We start from the raw sequence: 26,096 nt of genomic DNA, 5'->3' as shown, positions 1-26,096 counted from the left end.
TAACCTTTAACTTTGCTTCTCCGTGCCTCAGTGTCCCTCCCTGTTAAACGGTGAACACAACTGTTCCCTCAATGGAGGATACTTGGAGATGGAAAGGCACTTAGCACTTGGTGAGATCTCGGTCAGGCTGGCGGTGGAACAGCCCTGTCTATTACGTGATTCAACGGGGAAGGAAGGGAGAAGGCGGTGGGGGAGGTGAAAAGGGGTGTCCTGAGGGCCCCTGGAAAGGTTGGTCGGGCGAGGCTGGGGATAGGAGCTGACAGCCGATGCTTTAACCCTTCCAAGGCCGCGCCTCTCTCTCCCTACAGTCTAGTCACCGTTCCCAAGGAGGGAGGCCTGGGAAGGACATGGCTTGGGTGGAAGACCCACGTATGGCGCCAAGGTTGGACTGGGGTGAGGGACTGGGGACTCATTCTGCCCTCGACCCTCTGCCTCCCCTAGCCGGGGAGACCCTCGGGGCTCAGGCCATGCCCACGGGGCGCGGGGGAGGGATGCTCAGGCAGGTGGGAAGATGCTGGAGGGAGGGGCTATTGGCCCCCACGCCGCTCACCTGGCCCCGCGGCCGCCGGTGCCGCTGTCCCCGCTGCTCGCCGTGGCCGACCGCCCTCCCTGTCGGTGTCCTCGGCCCGGCCCGGCCCAGCCGGCTCGGCTCGGCCCCACCGGCTCCGCCGCTCGGCTGGCCAGATCCGCATGCGCCGCTACCGCCGGCGCGCCTCCTCCCGATCGCGCGGCCGCCGCGCTCGGCGCGCCCCCGGGACCCTCTCCCGCCCGCGGGTCCCCCGCCAACCCCGGCAGCCTGCAGCGCCTGCCCACGCGCGGCCACACACCCGGCCACGGCGTGCGATACACAGCTGCAGGGGCCAGAGGCAGCGTCACACACAGTGCACACTCCCTCGGGGACACACACTCCCGCACTGCCACACACACGCGGGGTCTCATACAGCGTCACAAGGACTATCCACATCCACACGCTCACACTGTCGCCCCCTTCTACGGGGTCACGCAGGGTCAAATATTCAAAGTGTGTCACGCAGTCACAAGCTTGCACGAGGTCCCGCGCTGAAACGGTGCCCGACAGCGTCACACACTGTAAAACACTCAAATTGTGTCACCACCATTCACGTGGAGTCATACGAGCACACCTGTGCCACACACTGTAGCACACTTCCATGGGATCACAGAGTATCATCGACTCACATATCACACACGGCTTCACCGTCACACAGCGTCACACTTTTACACACTCAAACTTGTTACACACTCACATGGGAGTCATGCATCCTGCACAGTCACACACACGTTACACAGTCACAGGTCACAAATAACATCACAACAACAGTAACACCCACAGCCACACTCAAATGATGTCACAGAGTCACACACGAAGAGTCACACACTCCCGTATATCACAACTCACACATGTCCCACACTCACACCATATCCCCCAGCGTCATGGATGCATATAGGACCACAAACGGTAACACTATCCACCGGTGTCACCAGAAGGTCACAGAGGAAGAGCATCAGTGCCTTCCACACGTGGTGTCACACAGTCTCACACTGTTTTATACGGTGTTTTACACAGAGGGCACAAGTGTCTTCCACAATCATGCTCTCCCTTGGGGTTATTCGCAGAGTCACACAGGGTCAACACGAGCACCTAGACACGCAGCTACACAGTGTCTCCCTCACGCATCCACACTGTCCTGCCTCACTTTCTTCCCTTGTAGCCTTGGGGAGGCCGTGGGGCGTTATGTGCGCCCCAGACCAGACTCAGCCGTGACACGAAAGGAAGCGTGAACGAGAGAGCTGTGGGCGGGGCCCGAGCTCGCCCCGCCCCACCCCGGTCTGCTAGAGCGCGGAGGCGGTGCTCTGCGTCCACCTTCGCGGACCGCCAGACACGCCTTCCAGGTTAAGTGGCGGGCGGAGGGGACGGTGCTGGGCCTCAGGAGAGCTGCTCCAGCTCCGCCCACTCTGTCCTTAGCTAGAGGCGTGGCCTTTGGCCCCTCCCCTCAACCGAATTGTGGGGCTGGAGGCGGGCTGAGGGTGGCCCTCTAGGCGGCCCCGCCCCGTCCCTCCCTCTAGGAAAGGACGCGAGGGGGAACCAGCAGCCAGTCGGTTCCCGCGTGTCCTGCGACTCCACGGCCTCGCGCCCCCACGATCCCGCAGCATGGTCGTCAAGAAGATTGCCCTTTTCGGCGCCACCGGCAACACCGGGCTCACCACGCTGGCGCAGGCGGTGCAAGCAGGCATGAGCTGGGACGGGCAGGGATTGTCGCGGGGTGCACAGCTAGAACTTTAGGCATCGTGGGATTGGGCCCAGGGAGGTTGGAGCCATCGTGCCTTGGTGTGCGAGGACCTAGAGAGCAAAGCTGGTGGCCACGGGGGTAGAAATGGGGGACGCTATGAGGTCCAACTTTATCTGAGTCCCAAGGGAAACGAAACGGCCCTGGGAGGCTGGGGGACTGTAGCGATCCGATGCTCTTATGAACGACAGTTGGTGTGCTGGTGGCAGTGGCGGCGGTGATGGTGGTGGGTGGTTGCACAGCCAGCAGGGGCTTCACTGCCAGGCCTGAGGCATCTTCTCAGCAGTGCCCTCTCGCCATTTGTGTTGAATCCTCATAGCACTCATGTGAAGTGGGAACTAGTATCACCTCACCTGACAAATGAGAGAAAACCGAGTCTCCCTGAGTGATTTGCCCAGTGTCACATAACTGGAAAAGGGCAATGCTGAAATTTGTTACCTGGCACTTGCTCTTAACCACTGAGAGCCCGCCAGTACTTGGTTTAAGCACCAAGGATTTTAAAATGGAAAAACTGAGGGGTAAGCTGCTGAGTACCTAATGGAAAGAAGATCATGGAGACAAGGGTGAAGACTTGGGGACACAGGTCCCAGGAAAGTCAAAGAGGGCTGAAAATTCAGAGTTGCCCCCAGGAAAGGGGGCAGGAAAGGGGATAAGTATCATGCAGCAGGACCCAGCCCCCACCATCCCAACTTCACCAACTCCCAGCAGAGTCTGGCCTGTCCAGATATAAGGCCGCACCCTTGCTGGCCTGAGTGACTCTGAAGATATTGACTATCTGGGTGCCCCCAAAGGGTGGAGGCCACCAGGATCCCACTCTCAGCTGCCTCCTAGCCCAACTTTCCCTGGGAAGGATTGTGACTCAAAGTTCCCCTTTAGCCCCATTTCTCTCCGCCTCCCCAGGGAAGACCTAGTGAGAATGTTGACTTATGGGGACAGGAGAAGCAAATTTGCTGATAAATGTTTCTCGGGAGGAAGTAAGAGGGAGAAGTTGAGAGATGCTGAGTCACTGTGAGTTTTGCATTCCCAGATTACTACCTTTCTCTTAATCTTGGATTCTATAAAATTTCACTTAGCCTCCCTGCTGGTCACAGCTGGGACTGCACCTGGAAGTATGGGCTGTACCTGAGGCCTAGGGGAGTCCTTGCCTTCTTACGGTGGCTCTAACAGTTCTCTTCAGAGCCACAGTGAGCCTGAGCCTCCCTGTCCCCATCAGAAAAAGGAGAGGCTTGAATGAACTAGGCTTTTATTGACCTCAGTGGTTCTGTAGGACTGAGTCCTGAAGGCACAGACTCTGGTACCCATGTGGTGTGCTGTGCTTAGTCTCTCAGTCGTGTCTGACGCTTTGCAACCCCATGGACTGTAATCTGCCAGGCTCCTCTGTCCATGGGATTTCCCAGAGGAGAATACTGAAGTCGGTTGCTATTTCCTTCTCCAGGGGATCTTCCCTACCCATGGACTGAACCCGCATCTCCTGCATTAGCAGGCAGATTCTTTATCCCTGAGCCACCTGGGAAGCCCATCCAGCATATAGCTGGTACTCAGTAGACACCCCTTGGCTGAGTGAATATAGATTATAGCTGTGTGATCCTGGCCCAGTTACCTAAACTTGCCTTACTTTCCCCAGCCACAAAATGGGCATATAATACATCCTACCTTGTGAGGTTGTTGCAATCTGAGGGCCATTTTCAAACTGCGGGTCATAGAGAGTTCTGAAATATATTTAATGAGTCGTAACAGTGTTGGAATGGATCATTGTTAAATACTGGTTTTATGAAACTATTGTCTCAGTTATACATGTATAAGTTTGTGTATACAGGGTTAGACAGTGAAATCTACTTTGAATGGAGGGCTGAGATCAAAAAAGCTTAAAGGGGCATGATTTCTACAACTTACTCTCACATAGTTAGGAAAAAACTTTATACATATACATATAATTATACATGTTACATATATGTGTTGTGTATACACACAGAGAGAAAGATAAAGCAAATATGAGAATCTAGGTCTTGCAACTTTCCTATAGGTCTGAATTTATTTCAAAATAAAATTTAATGGAAAAAAGATAAAGTAAGAGATTTGTTTTAAACAAAAAAGGAAGAAAGAAAGAAAAAAAATTTTTTTAAGTTTGGCAATAACCTTACAAATGCTTTTGTTCTTTGTAAAGGGCAAAATCTGTGAATTCTAAAACTATAGTTTGACATAGTAGCCATTAGCCACTTGTGGCTATTTAAATTTAAATGTGAGTTGTGCTTAAAAAATTTTTTTTTAAGTCACTGGTCAGTGGAAAGAGCTTAGCACAGCACTTGGCACATACAAGCCTTTTTTTTTTTTTTTTTTGGCTGGTCCCTGCAGCTTGTGGGATCTTAGCTCCCCAACCAGGGGTTGAACCTGTGCCTTCAGTAGTGAGAGCATGCAGTCCTAACCACTGGACCACCAGGAAATTCTGTAGGAGGCTCTCAGTAAATGTCTCTAATCACCAATAAGGCTTCCCAGGTGGCTCTAGTGATAAAGAACCCACTTGCCAATGCAGGAAACATAAGAGACACTGGGTCGATCCCTGGGTTGGGAAGATCCACTGCAGAAGGGCGTGACAACCCACTTCAGTATTCTTGCCTAGAGAATCGGTGGACAGAGGAGCCTGGCAGACTACGGTCCATAGGGTCACAAAGAGTCGGATACGACTGAAGCGACCTGGCACCAGCACAATTACCAATAATGCCCCGCTGATGGGCACTCTTGTGCTGGGCCTGTGTCAGAGCTCTCATGTTGGTGAGAATGTTTCTCCTCCAAAATGCCCACAATTTACCAGGGTCCGTTTTACTAATACGGTGGTAGTTAACCAGTGACTACATTGACACCCTGAAAGCCCCCGTTGCTCCCCAATGTGTCTGAGGCCAGCATTCCATATGAAAGGTGATCACACAGGATGGGCATGCTAGAGACTATCATCTTCATTTTAGTTTTTTTTTTTTTAATTATTTATTTATTTTTGGCTGCACAGGGTCTTCATCGCTGCTTTCTCTAGTTGCGGCCAGCAGGGGCTACTCTCTAGTTTCAGGGCATGTGCTTCTTATTGCGGTGGCTTTTGTTGTGGAGCACAGGCTCTAGGGCTCTCCGGCTTCAGTAGCTGTGACACGTGGGCTCAGTAGTTGGGGCTCCCAGGCTCTAGAGCACAGGCTCAACAGTTGTGGCTCGAGGCCTTAGCTGCTCTGAGGCATGTGGGGGTCTTTCCAGACCAGGGATCGAACCTGTGTCTCCTGCATTAGCAGTCGGATTCTTTACCACTGAGCCACCAGGAGAGCCCCGATCTTCGCTTTAGAGTAGAGACCGAGGACCATCAGGGAAGGTGTTTTCTGAGGTTCCTCTGCCAGTAAGACGTGGAGCTGAGAAATGCCTTGGGAGTCCAGTGGTTAAAACTGTGAACTTCTACTGCAAGTGGCTTGAGGTTCCCCCTGGTCAGGGAACTAAAATCCTATAGGCCATGCGGTACAGTCAAAAAAAAAGGAGAGGTGGAGCTGGAGTCCGAACTCAGGTCCCTAGGACAGTATAGCCTGTGCTTTTGTGTTGATATAAAAGTCAGAGGAGGGACTTCCCTGATAAGCCACTGGTTAAGACTCCGTGCTTCCACTGCTAAGGGCACAAGTTCGATTCCTGGTCGGGGAACTAAGATCTCACATGTTACCTGGCAGGGCCATTAAAATATAATAATAATAAATCCAGGAGATGGTGTTGAGTATGTCATAGCCCCTGCACCCACAGGGCCGTTGGTTGGTCAGCATAAGTAGGGCCATGACAGAGGAAGCACAATTGGCTGGAGAAAGAGGGTAAGGGTGCTCCAGGCAGAGGAGCGTGTGCGAAGGCCAGGAGGCAGGGGACAGCATGGCGTGTTTGAGGAACTGAAAGAAGCGCAGTGAGTGAAGAGGGCTTTGGCTCCAGCAGTCTGGAGAGGAGAGGCCACATGGAGGGGGCGTGTAGAGGGGAGGCTTGAAGGCTATCATAAGGAACATGACTATCTTAAGGCACTGGGGTGGAGGGTGGATAGAGAGAGATCTGAGCCAAGGGCACTTTGTTTTTTGGGGTAGTTTTTTTTTTAATTAATTATTTATGTTGGCTGCACTGGGTCTTAATTGCAACAGGCAGGATCTTTAGATGCAGCATGTGGGATCTAATTCCCTGAACAGGGATCAAACCTGGGCTCCTTGCCCTGGGAGTATGGAGTCTTAGCTACTGGACCCCCAGGGAAGTCCTAGGGCACTTTGATATAACTGTGGAAAGCTCTATCTGGCTACCATGTGCAGTGTGGGTTGGAGGGGTTGAGACACACCAGGAGCCCAGGGAGGACTAGACCAGGCCAGGAAATACAGTTGTGAGATGATGAAAAGGCCTGGTCACAGCCAACACCCATAGAGCCCTCTTTTCTGTGCCAGACACTCCTCTAAGCTTTTCATTTGTTTTCATTTCATTTTGCATCTTTTCAATAGCAACTTCATTCACATACCATACCCCATTCACCCATTTAAATAATATAATTCAATGGGTTTTAGCATATTCACAGATTCATGCAAACATCATCACAATCAATTTAGAACATTTCATCACTACAAAAAGAAACCCCTAGAAGTCACTCCCCATTTTCCTGCTCAACCACGTCCCCAGCCCTAGGCAATCATTCATCTACTTTTTGTTTATATGGATTTGCCTGTTCCAGACCTTTCTTATAAATAGAGACATACATCATGTGACTCTTTATGACTGGCTTCTTTCACTTAGCAAAAAGAATTTTTTCAAGGTTCATCTGTATTGTAGCATATGTGTCATTTCTTTTTATTGTTGAATACCATTGCGTTGGGCTTCCCTGGTAGCTTAGATGGTAAAAGATCTGCCTGCAATGCAGGAGACCCCAGTTTGATTCCTGGGTTGGGAAGATCTCCTGGAGAAGGGATAGGCCACCCACACCAGTATTCACGGGCTTTCCTGGTGGCTCGGATGGTAAAGAATTTGCCTGCAATGCAGGAGACCTGGGTTCGATCCCTGGGAAGATCCTCTGGAGGAGGGCATGCATGGCAACCCACCCCAGTTTTCTTGCCTGGAGAATCCCCACGGACAAAAGATCCTGGTGGGCCATGGGGTTGCAAAGAGTCGGACATGACTGAGTGACTAAGCACAGCACAGCACCATTACATTATTTACCTACACCACTTTTCTTTCTTTCTTTCTTACTTTTTGGCTGTGCCGTGTGGCATGTGGGATCCTAGTTCCCTGACCAGGGATCAAACCTGCACCCCCTGTGCTGGAAGTGTGAAGTCTTAACCACTGGACTGCCAAGGAATTCCCTATACCACTTTTTTTTTTTTTTTGGCTGTGCTGGGTCTTAGCTGAGGCATGTGGGATCTAATTCCCTGACCAGAATCAAACCCAGGCCCCTTGCATTGGGACCGCAGAGTCTTAGCCACTGGACCGCTAGAGAAGTTCCCTCTATACCACTTTTATTTATCCATTCAGTTGATGGGAATTTGGGTTGTTTCCACTTTGGGGCTATGATGAGTTATGCCTCTATAAACATTCATGTACAGGTTTTGTGTGAACATATGTTTTCATTTCTCTTGGCATATACCTAGGAGTCAAATTGCTGGGTCGTTGGGGTAACAATGGCTTCCCAATTGGTGTAGTAGTAAAGAATCCATCTGCCAGTGCATGAGACACGCAGGGGATGTGGGTTCCGTCCCTGGATTGGGAAGATCCCCTGGAAAAGGGAATGGCAACCCACTTCAGTATTCTTACTTGGAAAATCCCATGGACAGAGGAGCCTGGCAAGCTACAGTCACAAAGAGCTGGACACAACTGATCACAGGGGTAACAATACTCTTAACCTGAGGAACTGCCAGATTGTCTTCCAGAGCAGCTGCATCATTCAACATCATCAGCAGTGTATGAAGGTTCCAATTTCCCTACAGGCACACCAACAGTCATTGTGTCTTTTTGATTATAATCCTCCTAGTGGGTATGAAATAGTATCTCACTATGGTTTTGATTTGTATTTCTCTGATGGTTAATGATATTGAGTATCTTCATACATTTAGTGGCCATTTGTCTATCTTCTTTGGAGAAATGTCTATTCAGATCTTTTGCTCAGTTTTTAATATTCGTCTTTTACTATCAAGTTGTAAGAGTTCTTTATATATTCTAAATACAAGTCTCTCATCAGATATATGATTTGCAAAAGTTTTCTCCCATTCTGTGGGTTGTCTTTTCACTTTCTTGATAGTATCCTTGGAAGCTTTTTTTTTTCCATTTCATTTTTTCTTTTGTCACCAATTTTTATTTTTCACTTTGATGATGTCCAGTGAATCTGTTTTCCCTTTTGTTGCTTGTGCTTTTGGTGTCACTGCTAGGAAACCACTGCCTAATCGAATGGCAAAAAGATTTATGCTTATGTTTCCTTCTAGGAAAAGGAAATGGCAACCCACTCCAGTCTCTTGCCTAGAAAATTCCATGGATGGAGAAGCCTGGTGGGCTACAGTCCATGGGGTCGCAAAGAGTCCGACATGACTAAGCGACTTCACTTTCCTTCAAGGATTTTTATAGTGTTCAGCCTGGAGAATCCGAGGGATGGGGGAGCCTGGTGGGCTGCTGTCTATGGGGTCGCACAGAGTCGGACATGACTGAAGAGACTTAGCAGCAGCAGCAGCAGTTCAGTTCAGTCCAGTCACTCAATTGTGTCCGACTCTTCGAGACCCCGTGGACTGCAGTTTTAGCTCCTACATTTAGATCTTTGATAATTTTGAGTTAATTTTCATATATGATGTGAGGTAGGGATCCAACCTTATTCTTTTACATATGGGTATCCAGTTGTCCCCACACCATTTGTTGAAAAGATTCTTCTTTTCCCATTGAATTAATTGTCTTGGCACCCTTGTCAAAAATCAACCAACCACTTTAAACTGTTAGGAATACTATTTAAACCTACATCAACCCTGTAAGGCAGAGACTATTATTGGTGTCATTTTACAAATGAAGGCTCTAAGGCCAGACAGGTTAAGTGGCCTGACCAGTGTCACACAGCTAGCTAGTGGTAGGGACAGATAGAATTCAAAATCCCAGTTGCTTTGACAATTCAGTTCAGTTCAGTCACTCAGTCATGTCCGACTCTTTGTGACCCCATGAATTGCAGCATGCCAGGCCTCCCTGTCCATCAACTCCCGGAGTTCACTCAAACTCACATCCATTGAGTCGGTGATGCCATCCAGCCATCTCATCCTCTGTCATCCCCTTTTCCTCCTGCCCCCAACCCCTCCCAGCATCAGAGTCTTTTCCAATGAGTCAACTCTTCACATGAGGTGGCCAAAGTACTGGAGTTTCAGCTTTAGCATCATTCTTTCCAAAGAACACCCAGGGCTGATCTCCTTTAGAATGGACTGGTTGGATCTCCTTGCAGTCCAAGGGACTCTCAAGAGTCTTCTCCAACACCACAGTTCAAAAGCATCAATTTTTCGGCACTCAGCTTTCTTCACAGTCCAACTCTCGCATCCATACATGACCACTGGAAAAACCATAGCCTTGACTAGACGGATCTTTATTGGCAAAGTAATATCTCTGCTTTTCAACATGCTATCTAGTTTGGTCATAGCTTTTCTTCCAAGGAGTAAGCGTCTTTTAATTTCATGGCTGCAGTCACCATCTGCAGTGATTCTGGAGCCCAAAAAAATAAAGTCTGACACTGTTTCCACTGTTTCCCCCATCTATTTCCCATGAAGTGATAGGACCAGATGCCATGATCTTCATTTTCTGAATGTTGAGCTTTGACAATTAGATAAGCTAATAAATGTAAAGTACTTAGCACCTGGCATCTAGTGAGTGCTCTATAAATATTATGTATCTTTATTTTTAAATTTTATTTATTTTTGACTGCACTGGATCTTCGTTGCTCCAACAACTTTTTTCCCTCCTCTCATTGTGGCAAGAGGGGGTTACTCTCTAGTTGCTGTGAGTGGGCTTCTCGTTGAGGTGGCTTCTCTTGTTGCAGAGCACAGGCTCTAGAGCTCGCAGGCTTCAGTCATTGTGGCATGGAGGCTCAGCAGCTGTGGCTCCCTGGCTCTAGGGCACAGGCTCAGTAGTTGTGGCACATGGGCTTGGTTGCTTCAGAGCATGTGGGATCTTCCCGGATCAAGGATCAAACCCATGTCTCCTGCATTGGCAGGCAGATTCTTTACCACTGAGCCACCAAGGAAGCCACTAAGTATCACTATTATCATCGTTGCCCCAGAGTATACAGATTTTTAATTATTTGTTTTTTAAATATATGATGACAAGTATCAAGGAAACTGGGACAATTTTGTTGTTTTGCTTTTCCTGTATCATTTTCAGAATAATAGATTAATTCTCTGATAGGTACCAATGACGTTTCTTAGTTATCATTATGAATTCACATATTTTTTTATATTTGATGTGCTTCCGTTCTTTGCCATCCATATTCTTTGGGACAAATCAAATTGCCCCTGATTTGTCCTGAGAACCCCTTCAAGTGGCTTCTGTGACCTCTTGACCTCACTTCATCGTTCTTTAAACTTCACATAGCTGGTGGTACAAGATGTTCCAGGTTCATCTTGTCCTCTTTCTGCCCCGGCCCAGCAAGCAGCCATTCCTTCAAGGAGCTCTGGTTCATTTTTCACAAGAATGCTGTTTAGAGGCTGTGTTACTCAGCTCAGGCTGCTATAACAAAAATACCACAGACCAAGTGGCTTAATCAACACTCATTTCTCACAGTTCCAGAGACTGGGAAGGTCAAGATCAAGGTACCAACTGGTGTGGTTTCTAGTGAGGGCCTGCTTCCTGGCTTGCAGATGGCTGCCTTCATGCTGTGTCCTCACACTGTAGAGAGAGAGCACCTTGGTCTTCCTCTTCTTGAGTACAAGCATGCTAAGTTGCTTCAGTCATCTCTGACTCTTTGCGACCCCATGGACTGCAGCTTGCCAGGCTCCTCTGTCCATGGGATTCTTCAGGTGAGAATACTGGAGACGGTTGCCATGCCCTCCTCCAGGGGATCTTCCCGACCCAGGGATTGAACCTGTGGCTCCTGCATTGCAGGCAGATTCTTTACCACTGAGCTGCCAGGGAAGCCCCTTCCTTTTCTTAGAAGGACACTAATCTCATTATCGGAGAAGGCAATGGCAACCCACTCCAGTACTCTTGCCTGGAAAATCCCATGGACGGAGGGCCTGGTAGGCTGCAGTCCATGGGGTCGCTAGGAGTCGGACACAACTGAGCAACTTCACTTTATTTTTTCACTTTCATGCACTGGAGAAGGAAATGGCAACCCACTCCAGTGTTCTTGCCTGGAGAATCCCAGGGACGGGGGAGCCTGGTGGGCTGCCGTCTATAGGGTTGCACAGAGTTGGACACGACTGAAGTGACTTAGCAGCAATCTCATTATGGAGACCCTACTCTCTACCTTCATGACCTCATTTAAACCTAATTACCTCCCAAAGGCTGCATCTCCAAATACCATCCCATTGGGAGTTAGGGCTTCAGCATATGAATTCAGCACATGACAAAAGCATTCAGTCCATGACAGAGACTACAACTACTGGGATTTTTTTTTTTTTGCAATATGCATAAACATTAATATATTTTGCCATTGTCTAAAACAAAGAAAGAAATATGTTTCTGCTAAACTTGATTAAAAAAAATATATATATATATATATATTTGATTGTACCACGTCTTAGTTGGGGCATGTGAACTCTTAGTTGCCTCACGTGGGATCTAGTTCCTCGACCAGGAACTGAACCCAGGTGCCTGCAGTGGGAGCACGGAGTCTTAGCCACTGGGCCACTAGGAAAGTCCCTGTTGGTTATAAACTTTAAAAAGGAGTATTTGTGTGTGTGATGGTGGGGCCAAGGGACACAGAGTTATCCACAATTCTTTTGGGAGGTGACATGCCAAAGAAATATTCAAAATAAATGACCGTTAAGACAGGACCCAGGGCTTCCCAGGTGGCGCTAGTTGTGAAGAACTTACCTGCCAATGCAGGAGATGTAAGAGATGCAGGTTTGATCCCTAGGTTGGGAAGATCCCCTGGAGGAGGGCATGGCAACCCACTCCTGTATTATTGCCTGGAGAATCCCATGGACAGAGGAGCCTGGTGGGCTACAGTCCATGGGGTCACAAAGAGTTGGACAGGACTTAACGACTTGGCATGCACATACACAAAAGACAGGACCCAGCCCTTCAGAAGTAAGGCCTGGGGGACCAAACCCAATGATGAACATACTTAGCAGTACCTCCACTTCCTCCAGGACCATGGACGGGGGACATAGACCCGCGTGATGATGAGCATTAACCCTTTAGTTGTTGGGGGAGGAGGGAGTGGAGAAGTCAAGGGGATGACAGGCAGAGAAAGGCATCGGGGCAGATTATTTATTAACTGGCAGGGAGGTATCACCCTACTTTAACAATCAACTGTATGTATATCAACTGTGAGTATGTCAGCAAAAACGTTTGAAGACCATGGTCTCAGAACAGGGGATCTGGGGGATGGATTTGGGAGTTCATGGCACCCTCCAGGACTGAGCCTCTGGAGCCTAGGAGTGTCAGCTGCAAGCCGACTGACCTGCCTCTCTGCCCTTCTTTGCAGGCTATGAGGTGACGGTGCTGGTGCGGGACCCCTCCAGGCTGCCCTCAGAGGGGCCCCAGCCGGCCCACGTGGTTGTGGGTGACGTCCGGCAGCCGGCCGATGTGGACAAGACCGTGGCTGGGCAGGACGCTGTCGTCGTGCTGCTGGGCACCCGCAATGACCTCAGTACAGAGCCCCCCCTCTGCCCGCGGCCCACCCCTGCACCTCGGCCCCCAGCGCCGCCCCCGCCCCCAGCCCCTCCCCTGCCACCCCTGCCACCGCCGCCGCCCACCAGTGACAGCCACTCTCTGTCTCCTCTAAGGTCCTACCACAGTGATGTCCGAGGGTGCCCAGAACATTGTGGCGGCCATGAAGGCCCATGGCGTGGACAAGGTCGTGGCCTGCACCTCGGGTGGGTGGCAGGGTCGTAGGGTTGGGGCTGAAAAATGGGGGCTGGGTACTGGACAGGCAGCCCAGGGGTTTCTACAAGGTGGCATTGGAGTTAGTCCAAGTTACTGTGCATTTATTGAGCACCGATTCTGCATCTGAACCTTGCTGGGCTCTGCACTCATGGGTCTCATGAATAGAAGGGAAGTGGTAACAGTTTGATCATCAAACCGTGACAGGCTGGAGTCTTCAGGGCCAGGATGGGGGGTGGGGCACAGGCAGAGGGGTCAAGGCCAGGACCTGGGGGGAGCATGGTTCAGAGCTGGGATGGGGGAAGGCTAGAGGGCTCTGGGGGTTCAAAGGAGGTGTCTGACCCAGCCTAAGAAAGGGTCAGGGAGAGAATGGAAGAGGAAGTGACAGAGCCTTGGATACATGGGCCAGGTCTTTACTCTCAAAGAGCTCCCGATTTACAAAGAGATGCCCTTCCTGAATAATCTGAAAAGAAGGCTGCAGGGTGTGTGACAGGAGCAGTTAATGCTAGCAGTGTTTATTGAGCACTTACTGTGTGCTTGGCACCATCTGAGCCCCTTACAGATGAATGCCACTGAATCCTCTCAAAATTCCTTTGATAGTACTTCCATTCTTGGCGGCACATCGTAGGTACCCAGTGAATTGTAGCTGTTCTTACCGCCTCCCGTCTACAGCTAAGGGAGTGGAGGCACAGAGATGCCATCGCCTTACCCGAGATCACACAGCCTGTAGCTGGCAGAGCTGGGGTGTGGAACCAGGCTGTCTGTCTCCACTAGCCACACGCCTCACCGCTGTTCCATCACACCTGTTGTCTCCCAGGGAAGGGAGATGATATGAAGGGGGAGTGAGTAGAGGAAAGGACTGTGAGACAGGGGCGTGGCTGCAACAGAGCGAGTGAAGGGGAGAGTGTTGGGCGGTGAGGCCAGGGCGCTGATGCTATCAGATCAAGTTGGGCCCCAGAGCCCTGATGGGGCCTCTGCTCTCCCCCTGAGTGAGATGGGGTTGGGGTAGGGTCCCAGATGTACAAGGGTAGGGTCAGGAGAACAGGGAGGAGGCTCTGCCATGGTCTAGGCAGGAGGTAACAGCAGACAGGAGCAGGTGGGGTGAGAAGCCTGGAACAACTGAAGGGCAGTAATGAGTCCCTGCAGGGAGATGTTCTCGCAGGAGACCTGTGGGCTATGGGCCTGGCCAGGCTGTCCTCAAGTCTTGTCTGATCCTGCCCTGTGTCCCCCCAGCCTTCCTACTGTGGGACCCTTCCAAGGTGCCCCCAAGACTGCAGGATGTGACTGATGACCATGTCCGGATGCACAAGGTACTGCAGCAGTCGGGCCTGAAGTACGTGGCCGTGATGCCACCACATATAGGTGAGTGGACAGAGAGCCAACTGCAGGGTCATCACCAGCCTGCCCCCTACAGTCCTCTGGGGACATTCTCTGGGCCTTTCTTGTTGTTCAGTCGCTCAGTCGTGTCTGACTCTTTGTGACCCCACATACTGCAGCACACCAGGCTTCCCTGTCCTTCAAACTCATTTGCTCAAGCTCATGTGATGTCATCCAACCATCTCATCCTCTGTTGCCCCCTTCTCCTCCTGCCTTCAATCTTTCCCAGCATCAGGGTCTTTTCCATGAGTCGGCTCTTCGCATCAGGTGGCCAAAGTATTGGTGCTTCAGCTTCAGCATCAGTCCTTCCAGTGAAGATTCAGAGCTGATTTCCTTTAGGATTGACTGGTTTGATCTCCTTGCAGTCCAAGAGACTCTCAAGAGTCTTCTCCAACACCAGAGTTCAAAAGCATCAATCAGTTCTTTGGTGCTCAGCGTTCTTTATGGTCCAACTCTCACATCTGTACATGACTACTGGTAAAACCATAGCTTTGACTATACAGCTTTGCTGACAAAGTGATGTCTCTGCTTTTTAATATGCTGTCTAGGTTTGTTGAAATTGCAGTCTCTCAGGACTTCTTCCACTGTACTCTCTTTATTAGAAGGAAGTTATACTGAGGCTGCCCCACGTTCAAGGGATGGGGACTTATGCTTCACATCGGTTCTTTGTTTTTAAAACCCATGTATTTATTTGGCCGTGCCGCACATCTTGTGGGATCTTAGTTACTCTGAAAGTGAAAGAAAGTGTTAATGCTCAGTCATGTCCGACTCTTTGTGACCCCATGGACTGTAGCCTGCCAGGCTCCCCTGTCCATAGAATTCTCCAGGCAGGAATGCTGGAGTGGGTTGCCATTCCCTTCTCCAGGGGGATCTTCCCAATCCAGGGATCGAAACCAGGTCTCCTGCATTGCAGGCAGATTCTTTATTGTTTGAGCCTCTGCCAGAGATCAAACCCCTGCCGTCTGCAGTGGAAATGCTAAGTGGTTACCCTAGACCACCAGGGAATTCCCTTGTTTTTTAATCTTATTTAGTGTGTGTCTCCCTCACTAGAATTGTGAAGTAGGAAGCTTTGTTTGAAGGCACGGATTTTGTCTTGTTTTGATTACTGCTGTGTTCCTAGTGCCTAGAAAGGGCTTGGCTCAATCGCTCAGTCCTGTCCTACTCTTGGCTCAGTCTGTCTGACTCTTGCGACCCCATGGACTGTACCCCACCAGTCTCCTCTGTCCATGAGATTCGCCAGTCAAGAATACTGGAGTGGGTTGCCATTCTCTCCTCCAGGGGATCTTTCCAACCCAGGGGTTGAACCTGCATCTCCTGTGTTTCTGGTGTTGCAGGAGGATTGTTTTCTGCTGAGCCATTGGAGAAGCCTTTGGTTTGTAACAAGTGCTCAGTAAATATTTGTCGAATGAACTAATACCAGGGGAGATGCCTTGCTTCCAGGTGGTGCTGTGGAGGGAACCACACCCTCTTTACCCCTCCCTGGTCTGGAATTCACATTGAGAGACCCAAAGTCAGAGGGAGAGATTCATTCACTTACAAATGTCTCTTGCACAGGAGGTGTGCACCTGGCCACCATTACAAGTACCAATGGGAATTCCCGGGGAGTCCAGTGGTTAGGACTCCAGGGTTTCACTGGCTTTGACTACCCAGGGCCCAGAGTTTGATCCCTGGTTGGGGAACTAAGATCCCACAAGCTGCGTGATGAGGCCAAAAAAATAAAACAAGTATCACTGACATAGTCTCAGATCTCATGAGGCTTACATTTCTAGCGGGGGAGACAAAAGAAAGATGTGAAAGAACAAGTGTTAGTCACTCAGTCACGTCCAACTCTTTGGAACCCTATGGACTGTAGCCCACCAGGCTCCTCTGCCCATGGAATTCTCCAGGCAAGAATACTGGAATGGATAGCCCCTCCCTTCTCCAGGGGATCTTCTCAACCCTGGGATTGAACTCAGGTCTCCTGCATCGCTAGCAGATTCTTTACCATCTGAGCCACCAGGCAAGCCCAGACAAAAGATAGATGATCCATATTACTGTTGAGTGGTGCTATGCTGAATGAAGAAACATACGTTAATAGTTCAGTGAAGAGAGTAATGGGGTGCTGCTTAGAGGCTTTCTAAGAACATGGCTTCATGCCCTGAGGGAGGGAACCAGGTGAGTGTCTGGGGGAAGGGAGGACATTCTGGGATAAGGGAACAGCAGTGCCCAGGCCTGAGTCGGGAACTGTTATCTCCTTCCTGTTTGCCTGCCTGCTGGATGAGCGGTTCTGTGTTCTGTGCCTTCTGCCAGGAGGAGGAGGAGGCTTGTATACCACCCTCCAGAGGTTCAGGTAAGCTTCGGTGTTGAGGTTCAGTTCAGGGACCTTGTTGGATGAGAATCCTGAGGTGTGAATCAGTGGTGAGGCTGCATGGTGGAGAAGCCAAGGAGAGCTCCAGCCCCAGCGCTGTGCGGACTGCAGGCCTGTGACCTCTGAGCCTCAGTTTCTTCCTCTCGAAACAGGGCTCATTTTACTTCTTGACGTCCCAGGTTTAAAGTGAATATTCGGAGAGATTAAGCCTAAAAATTATTTAACATGAAGTTGGGGGGGCGGGGTTTAGTTCTTTTTTTTGTGAATATGAAAACTTTGAAACCTCCAGAAAAGTTAAAGAAATTCAAGGTTTAAGATTTACCCATAAACCCTTCATCTGGGTGCACTTGTTAACATTTTGGCTTGTTTCTTTCCCCATCTATCTGTTTATCATTTATGCATGCAGCTAATGTGTATGTGTGTTTATGTGAATACATGTGTAGGGGCTTCCCAGGTGGTACCAGTCGTAAAGAATCCACCTGCTAATGCAGACAGATGTAAAGAGACATGAGACATGAGTTTGATCCTTGGGTTGGGAAGATCCCCCTGAAAGAGGGTATGGCAATCCACTCCAGCATTCTTCCCTGGAGAATCCCATGGACAGAGGAGTCTGGTGGGCTACAATCCATGGAGCTGCAAAGGATGGGACACGACTTAAACGACTTAGCACACAATGTACATGTGTGATCATGTGAATATATATGTAGTGTATAAACATACATTTTTTTAAATGTGTGGGTCTACATTGGCACACTCTACTCCTAGAACCTCTTCGTAGGCATCTTCCAAGAAGTATTTGGAAACAAACCCCAGTACGGTTATTGCACTAAGGGAATTGACATTCACTCTATCACATCATTTAGTATCCACTCCGTACTCAGACATACCCAACTGCCAAAAAATATCTTCCAACCTTCCCCTCCCCTCAAAATCAGGATCCAATCCAGGATCATGTGTTGCGTTTAGTTGCCATGTCACCTTCAGTCTGGAACAATCCTCCATATCATTTTTTTTTAATTATTTTTTAACATGAAACATAATAGGCAAGGTGTCTTTTCTTTTTACATATATATCCATTCTTTTATTTTTAAATTTATTTTTAATTGAAAGATAATTGCTTTGCAATATTGGTTTGATTTCTGCCATACATCAACATGAATTAGCCATAGGTGTACATATGCCCCCTCCCTCTTGAATCCATTCTTTTTAATATTATTTTTATTATGGTTTATCCCATATGTATGTAGTTCCCTGTGCTAAATAGTAGGATCTTGTTGTCCCAGATATCTTTTAAAATATTCCACATTCTGGATTTCTGTCATTACAGAAATTTCTGTCTTACAGGCTCAGATTAAATAATTTTGGAGGAATGCCACATGGGTGACAGAAATATGGGTTTCTTTCCTCTTTTTTTTTTTTTTCTTCAATTTATTTATTGGGCTGCTCTGGGTCTTCCTTTCTGTGACCCGGCTTTCTCTAGTTGCAGCAGGGGGGAGGTACTCTTCGATGCTTGTGCTTCTCTTTGCAGTGGCTTCTCTTGTTGTGGAGCATGGGCTCTAGGCTTTCGGGCTCCATAGTTGTGTCCATGGGCTTAGTTGTTCTGAGATGTGTGGGATCTTCCCGGACCAGGGACTGAACCAGAGTTCCCTGCATTGACAAGCAGATTCTGAACCACTGGACAACCACAGAAGCCCAGCGCTTATACCATCTTCTACCATCTGGTCTAGGCACTCTGTAGACACCCTGGGATGTCATTGGCATGATCACAAGTTGGGGGAGAGGAAAGGTCATCCGCTTTACCTGGCCCCTTTGTCTTTACCTCGCAGGAGACCACCCGTTGACTGGGGCCTACACAGTGACCCTGGATGGACGAGGGCCCTCGAGAGTCATCTCCAAACATGACCTGGGCCACTTCATGCTGCGCTGCCTCACCACTGATGAGTACGACGGGCACACCACCTACCCCTCCCATGTGTATGAATAGGGCTCTGGCCCTGTCCCAGGAAGACAGCATCCTGTGAAACAGAACAAAGGAAGGGGGCAATAAATCTACAGCCAAGAGCTTCAAATTACTCTAGAGGATCCACAGCTATCTGAGTGTCTCAGTGTCTCTGTCTGCCTCTGAGATTTTCTGGGTATTCATTCATTCATTTCCTCTCTTGATTCTGTGCCAGGGACCCAGTGGTGACTGTGTGGACCAAGCGGTGACACTGCCCTCACAGATCTCACAGTCCAGGGCGGAAGACAGTCCTGCCCTGACAGTGACAACACAGAGTGGCCACAACGCTGATGGAGGAAGCACAGAGGGCTGAGGGACCCAGCTTGAGGTGCAGACAGGGTTCTGTGGAAGAGCAGATGTCCCACCTGAAACCTGATTTAGTGAGAATGAGCCGGGAGAAGGTTCTAAGACATTATGACATTCTAGGTAGAAGATACCACTTGAGCCAGGTGACTGAAGAGCACATGGTGCCTTTAAAGAACTCAGATCTATCCCCTACAGTTAATAACACTTTGCTTGGAGGAGAGGGCTTCCCTGGTGGCTCAGACGATAAAGAATACACCTGCAATGCAGGAGACCCAGGTTCCATCCCTGGGTTGGGAAGATCCCCTGGAGAAGGGAATGGCAACCTGCTCCAGTACTGCCTGGAGAATCCCATGGACAGAGGAGCCTGGTGGGCTACAGTCCATGGGGTTGCAAAGAGTCGGACATGACTAAGTGACAAACACTTTCACTTTCGCTTGGAGGAGAAGCACAGTCAGCCCCAAGAGGGGCTGTTCAAAGGACACGAAGCTGTTCAGAATCTTGTAAAAAGTCTAAATTTCAGTCTAAGGTGTTGTGCAATGAGTCGAGCAAGGGAGACGCAGGGTGGGGGCACATTCAGATTTGTATTTTATAAAGCTTTCCTTGGCAACTGTGTGAAGATGGATCAGAGGATGAAAGAGCAGAGGCTGGGAACCTAGGTGCCCAGAGGTACAGAAGGGAGAGTGGGTGGGAGAGAGTCTTGAGTGGACAGTTCCCTGACGAGGGGAAGGATACATCTAGGAAGAAGCCTGGGGCTATATCCTGGAGATGGGCTTCTAGTGCTGTCACCCTGTGAAGGGAACCCTGGAGGGGCAAGTTTGAGAGGAGGAAGGGGAAGAATTGCCACCCCCCCTTCCTAAACATGTCCCTCTTTGGAATCTACTCTCCCCAACCTTTGTTCCCCAGAGACACCTCTCCCAGGCCTGAGCAAGACACTCCTCTCTCCCTACCTCCAGCCTCTATCCACCTAACTCCCAAATCTCTCTCCGTCCACACCCCACCCCCAATCCGTTCCAATCCTGCACTTCTGCAAACAGCTGGACAACTTGGTTAGCAAATTCCAGCCGGTGAGAACTGGCCTGAGGAGACTTAAACCTTCCTTCCCAGGGCGGGCCTGGAGAAAACTGCCTTCCCTTGGTGAGAACACGTAGGGATGGGACAAGGCTGGTTCAGGCTTTCACAGCACTAGCACTGTTTTATTTCTGCCCTCTTATTTCTTTCAATCACATTGTCTAGGCATTTTACAAACTTTCACTGGGTACCTGCTTTGTGTCCAGCCTTGTGGGAGGTGATGCTGTGGCCCAAGCAGTGGGAGCCTGAGATAACCTTGGTATATCAGAGGGTCCACAGTCTAGATAGTGACAGCCCAGGGCCAAGATGCAGTGGCAGGAGCAGAAGAGTCAGAACCCGGATGGGAGAAACAACACAGGACACCAAGGGAGCCCAGAAAAGGCCCCAACCCATCCTGGAGCTTCAAGGGAGGCTTCCAAGAGAAGGAATCCTTTGGAATGAGTTTCTGATGAGAATTTTGGGTTCTGGGAAATGAGGGTGTGTTTTCAGAATGGGGACACAAGTTTAAAGATCCAGAGGCCTCTTCTTCCCTTCCATTTCTGAGTACTTGCTATGTATCTGCGGAGAAGGCAATGGCAACCCACTCCAGTACTCTTGCCTGGAAAATCCCATGGACAGAGGAGCCTGGTAGGCTGCAGTCTGTGGGGTCGCGAAGGTCGGATACGACTGAGCGACTTCATTTTCACTTTCACCTTTCACTTTCATGCATTGGAGAAGGAAATGGCAACCCACTTCAGTGTTCTTGCCTGGAGAATCCCAGGGACGGTGGAGCCTGGTGGGCTGCCGTCTATGGGGTCGCACAGAGTAAGACACGACTGAAGCGACTTAGCAGTAGCAGCAGCAGCTATGTTTCTGGGATTGTTGTAGGCACTGTGGATAAAGCAGGGAAGAAAACAGAATCTCTGTGTTCTTGATGGTGGAGTGCACTTGAAGCCATTTTAGAAATACAGAAAGTCAGAGTGTGGCAGGATTTTAGCGAGCAAGCAGGAGTTTGTATCTGGCCAGACCTGAAGGGCTTTGAGACAAAAATGAGATTGAACTTTGTCCCCATGACAGTGGGGAGCCATAAACCAGTCTCCAGCAGCAGACGTGCCACCCTGAGAGCGGAAAGAGAGGGCATTAGGAAGACGCATGAGGCACCACCAGAAGACAGGCCAGAGAAGTCCTTATAAGAAGAAGGCTTCGGGTAAAGTGTGAGGGGCAGGACAGGGGAGGTGAGGGGCGGGGCTACGATCGCCCAGGCAACATAGGCCGCGCCAAACTATTGGCTGATCGTCAATGCGTCATCCTCCCCGCTGCGTCCGCCCTCTGAATCCAATGGGCGCGGTCTCAGCGAGACGCTCAGCCCCTCCAGCCCCGAACGCGGGTTGAGTGGGCAGTGCCAGCCAGCTTTTGCTTCGCGACGCGGTCCTGGCCTGGTATAAAGGGATCGCAGAGAGCAAGAGCGAAAATAGTAGCTAAGTTAAAGGAAAGTGCGTTGATGTGCCCTCCGCTCTGTAGAGACGTGGCCCCGGCCAGTCGGAATCCTTTAATTGGTCCGCGAAGCAAGGGAGGGGAGGGCGGGTGGGGCGTCTCCTGGCGACTAGCGGATGGCCCCGCCCAGCAGTCCGCGCCCCGCGGCCGGCAGGACTCCAGCCAATCGTTACTCGCGGCTCGGCTCCCGGGCGGAGCTGGGTGGGCCTGAGACCAGGGTGAGAGGCCCGGGGGAGGTGAACTAGGCCCCTACCCAAAGCTGGAGGGTCGCTAAGCCGCGGGCGTTCCCGGAGGTGGTGGTTGCGAACCTGGCAGCTGAGGTGAGGTGTGGCTACCTGACTTGGGATCTGCCTTGAGATGAGGGAAGTGGAGGCGCTCCCTCGAGAGTTGTGGAGGCGGGGTATGAGCGAGAGTAGGGGGCGCAGATTCAGGGTGATAATAGGGGTTGAAGAGAGGGTTTAGGGACCGGGGTTTCGAGATCCTTGCACGGAAGACAGAGTTTTGGGGGTGGGGGACAAAATTTTCAAGTGGAGGAAGTTTGAAGCTGGGAGATAGGGTGTTTGGAGAAGCGAGAAAACTAGAGAAGGAAAATTTGGGGTAGGAAGCTAAAAATTAGGACAGTTCTGGTCTCTGGGACAGGTTGAATTCGGGGCTCTAGTGTTTAGGGAAAGGTGTGAGGGGCTGGGCTGGGATCCTGGACCTTTGGAGAAGCGAGAGAAATAGGGACAAGGACTCTGGGTCTCCCAGACGCAGTGTCGGAGAGCGGGTTCTGGGGAGAGTTCCCTGTCGGGTCTTGGAAGTCACAGTGGGAGACTGGAGATGAAGTCGAAAAGCGTTTCAAAGACGGGAGAATAGAGGAACGTTGACGGGAGACGATCTCGTAACTGAGATACTTAGTGTCCCGAACGGAGTGAATCGGAGCGCATTTGTAAGTCTTTGAGCGTTGTGCTGGGGTCCTGGGTCTCTGGACCCGAGAGCAGCCTGAGTGAAGAATCCAGGACCTTCTGCGGTTCCAAAGGGCCGGGAGAAAGCAGTTTTAGAGCCCAAGTCTGGAGTGGGGGAGGGGTGTTCAGGGCGTGGAGCTCAGACCCGCAGCCCAGGAGGCAGCGGAGGGCGGGGCTTGGCAATCGCCAGGCAGCTGGACGTCCGGGTTCCCTTCCCCCACGTACCCTGGGCCCCTGTGCGCATGCCCCGGGGGGGCAGGGCGGGGAAGGCTAGTCCCTGTGGCGTGCGGAGCCGTCCGGGGGTTGTAGTGCTTGCTCAACGTCAGTTCGTGTACCTGGTGGCTATTGGCCGACATTTCCCAGAAACCCCTGGGCCAAATTGGGGCGTGTCTGAATGCTGAAAGGGGAACCGTAGAGAGGGCGGGGCCTGCAGAGGGCCGAGATCTGGTTGGATGGACTGGTGGAGGCGGGGCTTGGCGTGAGTCGGTTCTAGCAAGTTTTCCTGTGGGGCTCGCCCAGGGGGAACCTGAAGGCGTCCGCAGAGGGAATGAGGGAGGCCCCATACCTTGTCGTTGGGCACGTTCCCAGTCAGTTAGGATGAGGGCATGGACAGAAATATCTTCCATGTGGAAAGAAGCGTCTTCACAGATAGGTGCCTTAACAGGGCTCCAGGTGGCTGGAATGTAGTAGGCACTCAAAAATATTTCATAAATAAATAGCAGTTAACTCTCGTTCATTGAAGTGCGTGATGTCACATTACTTCCCACGATCACACAACTGAGCAGTGTGAAAAGCAGAATTCAGACCCAGGATTCTCTGCTTCAAGGCCATAGCTCTGTGCTCAACACCTGTCTTGTATCTGTCACACTTGAAGAAAAGAGTATTGTCAAAAGAACAACTTTAAGATTTAGGGGGACTTGAGTTAGGATCCTTATCTTGCATATGAGGAAATTTGAGTCTCAAGGAGTTAAACTCACTGAGGCAACACGGGCAAGTAAGTGGGATTCAAACCCAGCTATATTTAAGTCCAGATTTTGGTGTATTTTTTTTTTTAATATTTTTATCTGTTTATTTGGCTGCATTGGGTCTTGGTTGACGCATGTGGATCTTCTGTCTTCCTTGCAGCATGCAAACTTTTAGTTGGGGCATTGGGATCTAGTTGCCTGACCAGGGATCAAACCTGGGCCCCCTACACTGGGAACGTGAAGTCTTAGCCACTGGACCACCACGGAAGTCCTGAGATCTAATTTTCTTAATCACATTCACTGACTCTTCTTCTTAGCCTTGTGAGACTCATACTATCTTAATTTTTAGATGCAAAAACTGAAGTTTGGATCATTACAAATCAACAATAGTCATACTAGAGATTTGGGATTTGAATTAGCCCTGCTGTGTCTTATTTGCCCCTCTTCTCTCCCTAGGGCATCATGGTAGGAGGCTTGAAGAGGAAGCACTCAGATCTGGAGGAAGAAGAAGAGGATGAGAAGTGGGACTGGAGTCCAGCAGGCCTGCGGAGCTACCAGCAAGCCCTGCTCCGCATCTCCCTAGACAAAGTCCAGCGAAGTCTAGGCCCCCGAGCACCCAGCCTTCGCAGGCACGTCCTCATCCACAACACCCTCCAGCAGCTCCAAGCGGCGCTTTGCCTGACTCCTGCACCTGCCCTGCCCCCAGAGCCCCTCTTCCTGGGCGAGGAGGACTTCTCGCTGTCGGCAACCATTGGCTCTATTCTCCGGGAGCTGGAGACCTCCATGGATGAGACCGAGCCACCTCAGAATCCAGCAGCTCCCCCAAGCCCCCAGAATGAAGTGCTTCCCCAGCCCGATCCAGTCTTCTTAGAAGCTCTGAGCTCCCGGTACCTGGGGGACTCAGGCCTGGATGACTTCTTCCTGGACATCGACACATCCGCAGTGGAGAAGGAGCCTGCAGTGGCCCCACCAGAACCTCCTCACAACCTTTTCTGTGCCCCAGGGTCCTGGGAATGGAATGAACTAGATCACATCATGGAAATCATTCTGGGATCCTAAAACTTTGATGGGGGGCAGGGGAGGGCTCCTTCCTCATCCCAGCCTTGGTGGGATGACTCCCTGGATGCAATTCTGTGTGCGTGTGTGTGTTTTGATGGGGCCTCTAAGCAGTGGCCTCCTCTCCTCCCACTTCAGGGTTCCACAAATTGTCTTGCATGTGTGTGTGTGTCTGGTTATCTCAGCCTTCTGTGAAGGTGGGTCTTCCTGAATTAATTTATCTGTTCCAAATGCCTTAATGAGACTCTGTTTCCAGGAGTCTGATTTCCCACTTCCACATTTCTTCTGCCTTTTCCTCCAGTTCCGACTCCCCTTGTGTCACTGGGGCCTCAGGGAAGATAAGCTGGGCCTGTCAAAGGATGACAGGGATGTGCTACCTGGTTGCTATGGAAACCCAGCCTCTGCCTCATGGCACCTCCAGGTAGTGGGAGAGGCTGGCCTCCTCCCCCAGGCTGAACCCCACCTCCTTCGCAGGACCCCAGTCCCAGCAGCCTCCTGATTCATGACCAGGCCGGACCACGTGCAATAGGGTGGAAACCAAACTGCTCCATGCCGCATTATTTAAAAGAAAAGCGGGTTTTGTGGTGTTTTTGTTTGTTTGTTTGTTTGATTGTTTGTAATGATTTTTTTTTTTTTTTTTTTAATAAAAGTATTTTGGAAGGGGTGATATTGCCTAAAGTTTCTTTGTAGGTCAGTGGGAGGGACCTGGTATCCTTAGGGGCATGTACCCCTTTCCAGTCAAAGTTGGGGCAGGTATATTATTAGATACAGTATTTATTGAATGTTAAGACCACTAACATTATTGAACGCTAAGAGCACTGTTCTACCTACTTTATTTGAATTAAGTCATCTTGTCCTCATGATTATACTGAAATAGATACTGTTACCACATTTTACATAAGAGGAGGTTAAGGTTCAGAGAGGTCAAGTCACTTGCTCAGGAAGAGTAAGGACCAAGGAGCTAGAACTCAAATTCAGGCTACCTCCAGAGCCTTCTTAACTATTATATTCATTGCTGCTTTGTAGATTTAGACTCCCCAGCCACATGGTGGACACAGGAAGGAGAAACTGGGTCACATGAATTAACATGTCAAAGGATAGGGCTCCCGGACACTTAAAAGTCAGCCCTTTGAGACTTCCCTGCCTGTCCAGTGGCTAAGACTCGGTGCTTGCAAGGCAGGGGACTCAGGTTCAAGCCCAGGTCAGAGGACTAGATCCCACATA

General features: G+C 50.2%; 2 protein-coding genes across 4 annotated transcripts; both read left to right on the top strand.

Moving 5' to 3' along the window:
- The first annotated feature begins 2,068 nt into the window (after positions 1-2,068).
- On the top strand, positions 2,069-19,134 carry BLVRB (biliverdin reductase B). Its single transcript, XM_006050059.4, has 5 exons — positions 2,069-2,249; positions 12,940-13,104; positions 13,241-13,330; positions 14,571-14,699; positions 18,888-19,134. Exons 1-5 carry the CDS (start codon positions 2,171-2,173, stop codon positions 19,043-19,045), a joined length of 621 nt encoding a protein of 206 aa, XP_006050121.1. The 5' UTR covers positions 2,069-2,170; the 3' UTR covers positions 19,046-19,134.
- Positions 19,135-21,233: 2,099 nt separating this feature from the next.
- On the top strand, positions 21,234-25,539 carry SERTAD3 (SERTA domain containing 3). Of its 3 annotated transcripts, none has more exons than XM_025269121.3 (2): positions 21,234-21,620; positions 24,273-25,539. In XM_025269121.3, exon 2 carries the CDS (start codon positions 24,279-24,281, stop codon positions 24,873-24,875), a length of 597 nt encoding a protein of 198 aa, XP_025124906.1. In that variant the 5' UTR covers positions 21,234-21,620; positions 24,273-24,278; the 3' UTR covers positions 24,876-25,539. The 3 variants fall into 3 exon arrangements, with proteins under 3 accessions (XP_025124906.1, XP_006050120.3, XP_025124905.1); XM_006050058.4 differs by lacking the exon at positions 21,234-21,620 and adding an exon at positions 22,023-22,227; XM_025269120.3 differs by lacking the exon at positions 21,234-21,620 and adding an exon at positions 22,102-22,125.
- Positions 25,540-26,096: the final 557 nt, after the last annotated feature.

The sequence above is a fragment of the Bubalus bubalis genome, chromosome 18 (assembly GCF_019923935.1).
Source record: "Bubalus bubalis isolate 160015118507 breed Murrah chromosome 18, NDDB_SH_1, whole genome shotgun sequence".
NCBI classification, from domain to species: Eukaryota; Metazoa; Chordata; class Mammalia; order Artiodactyla; family Bovidae; genus Bubalus; species Bubalus bubalis.
Note: the sequence above shows the minus strand (reverse complement) of the source record. Positions and strands in the feature narration are given on the sequence as shown.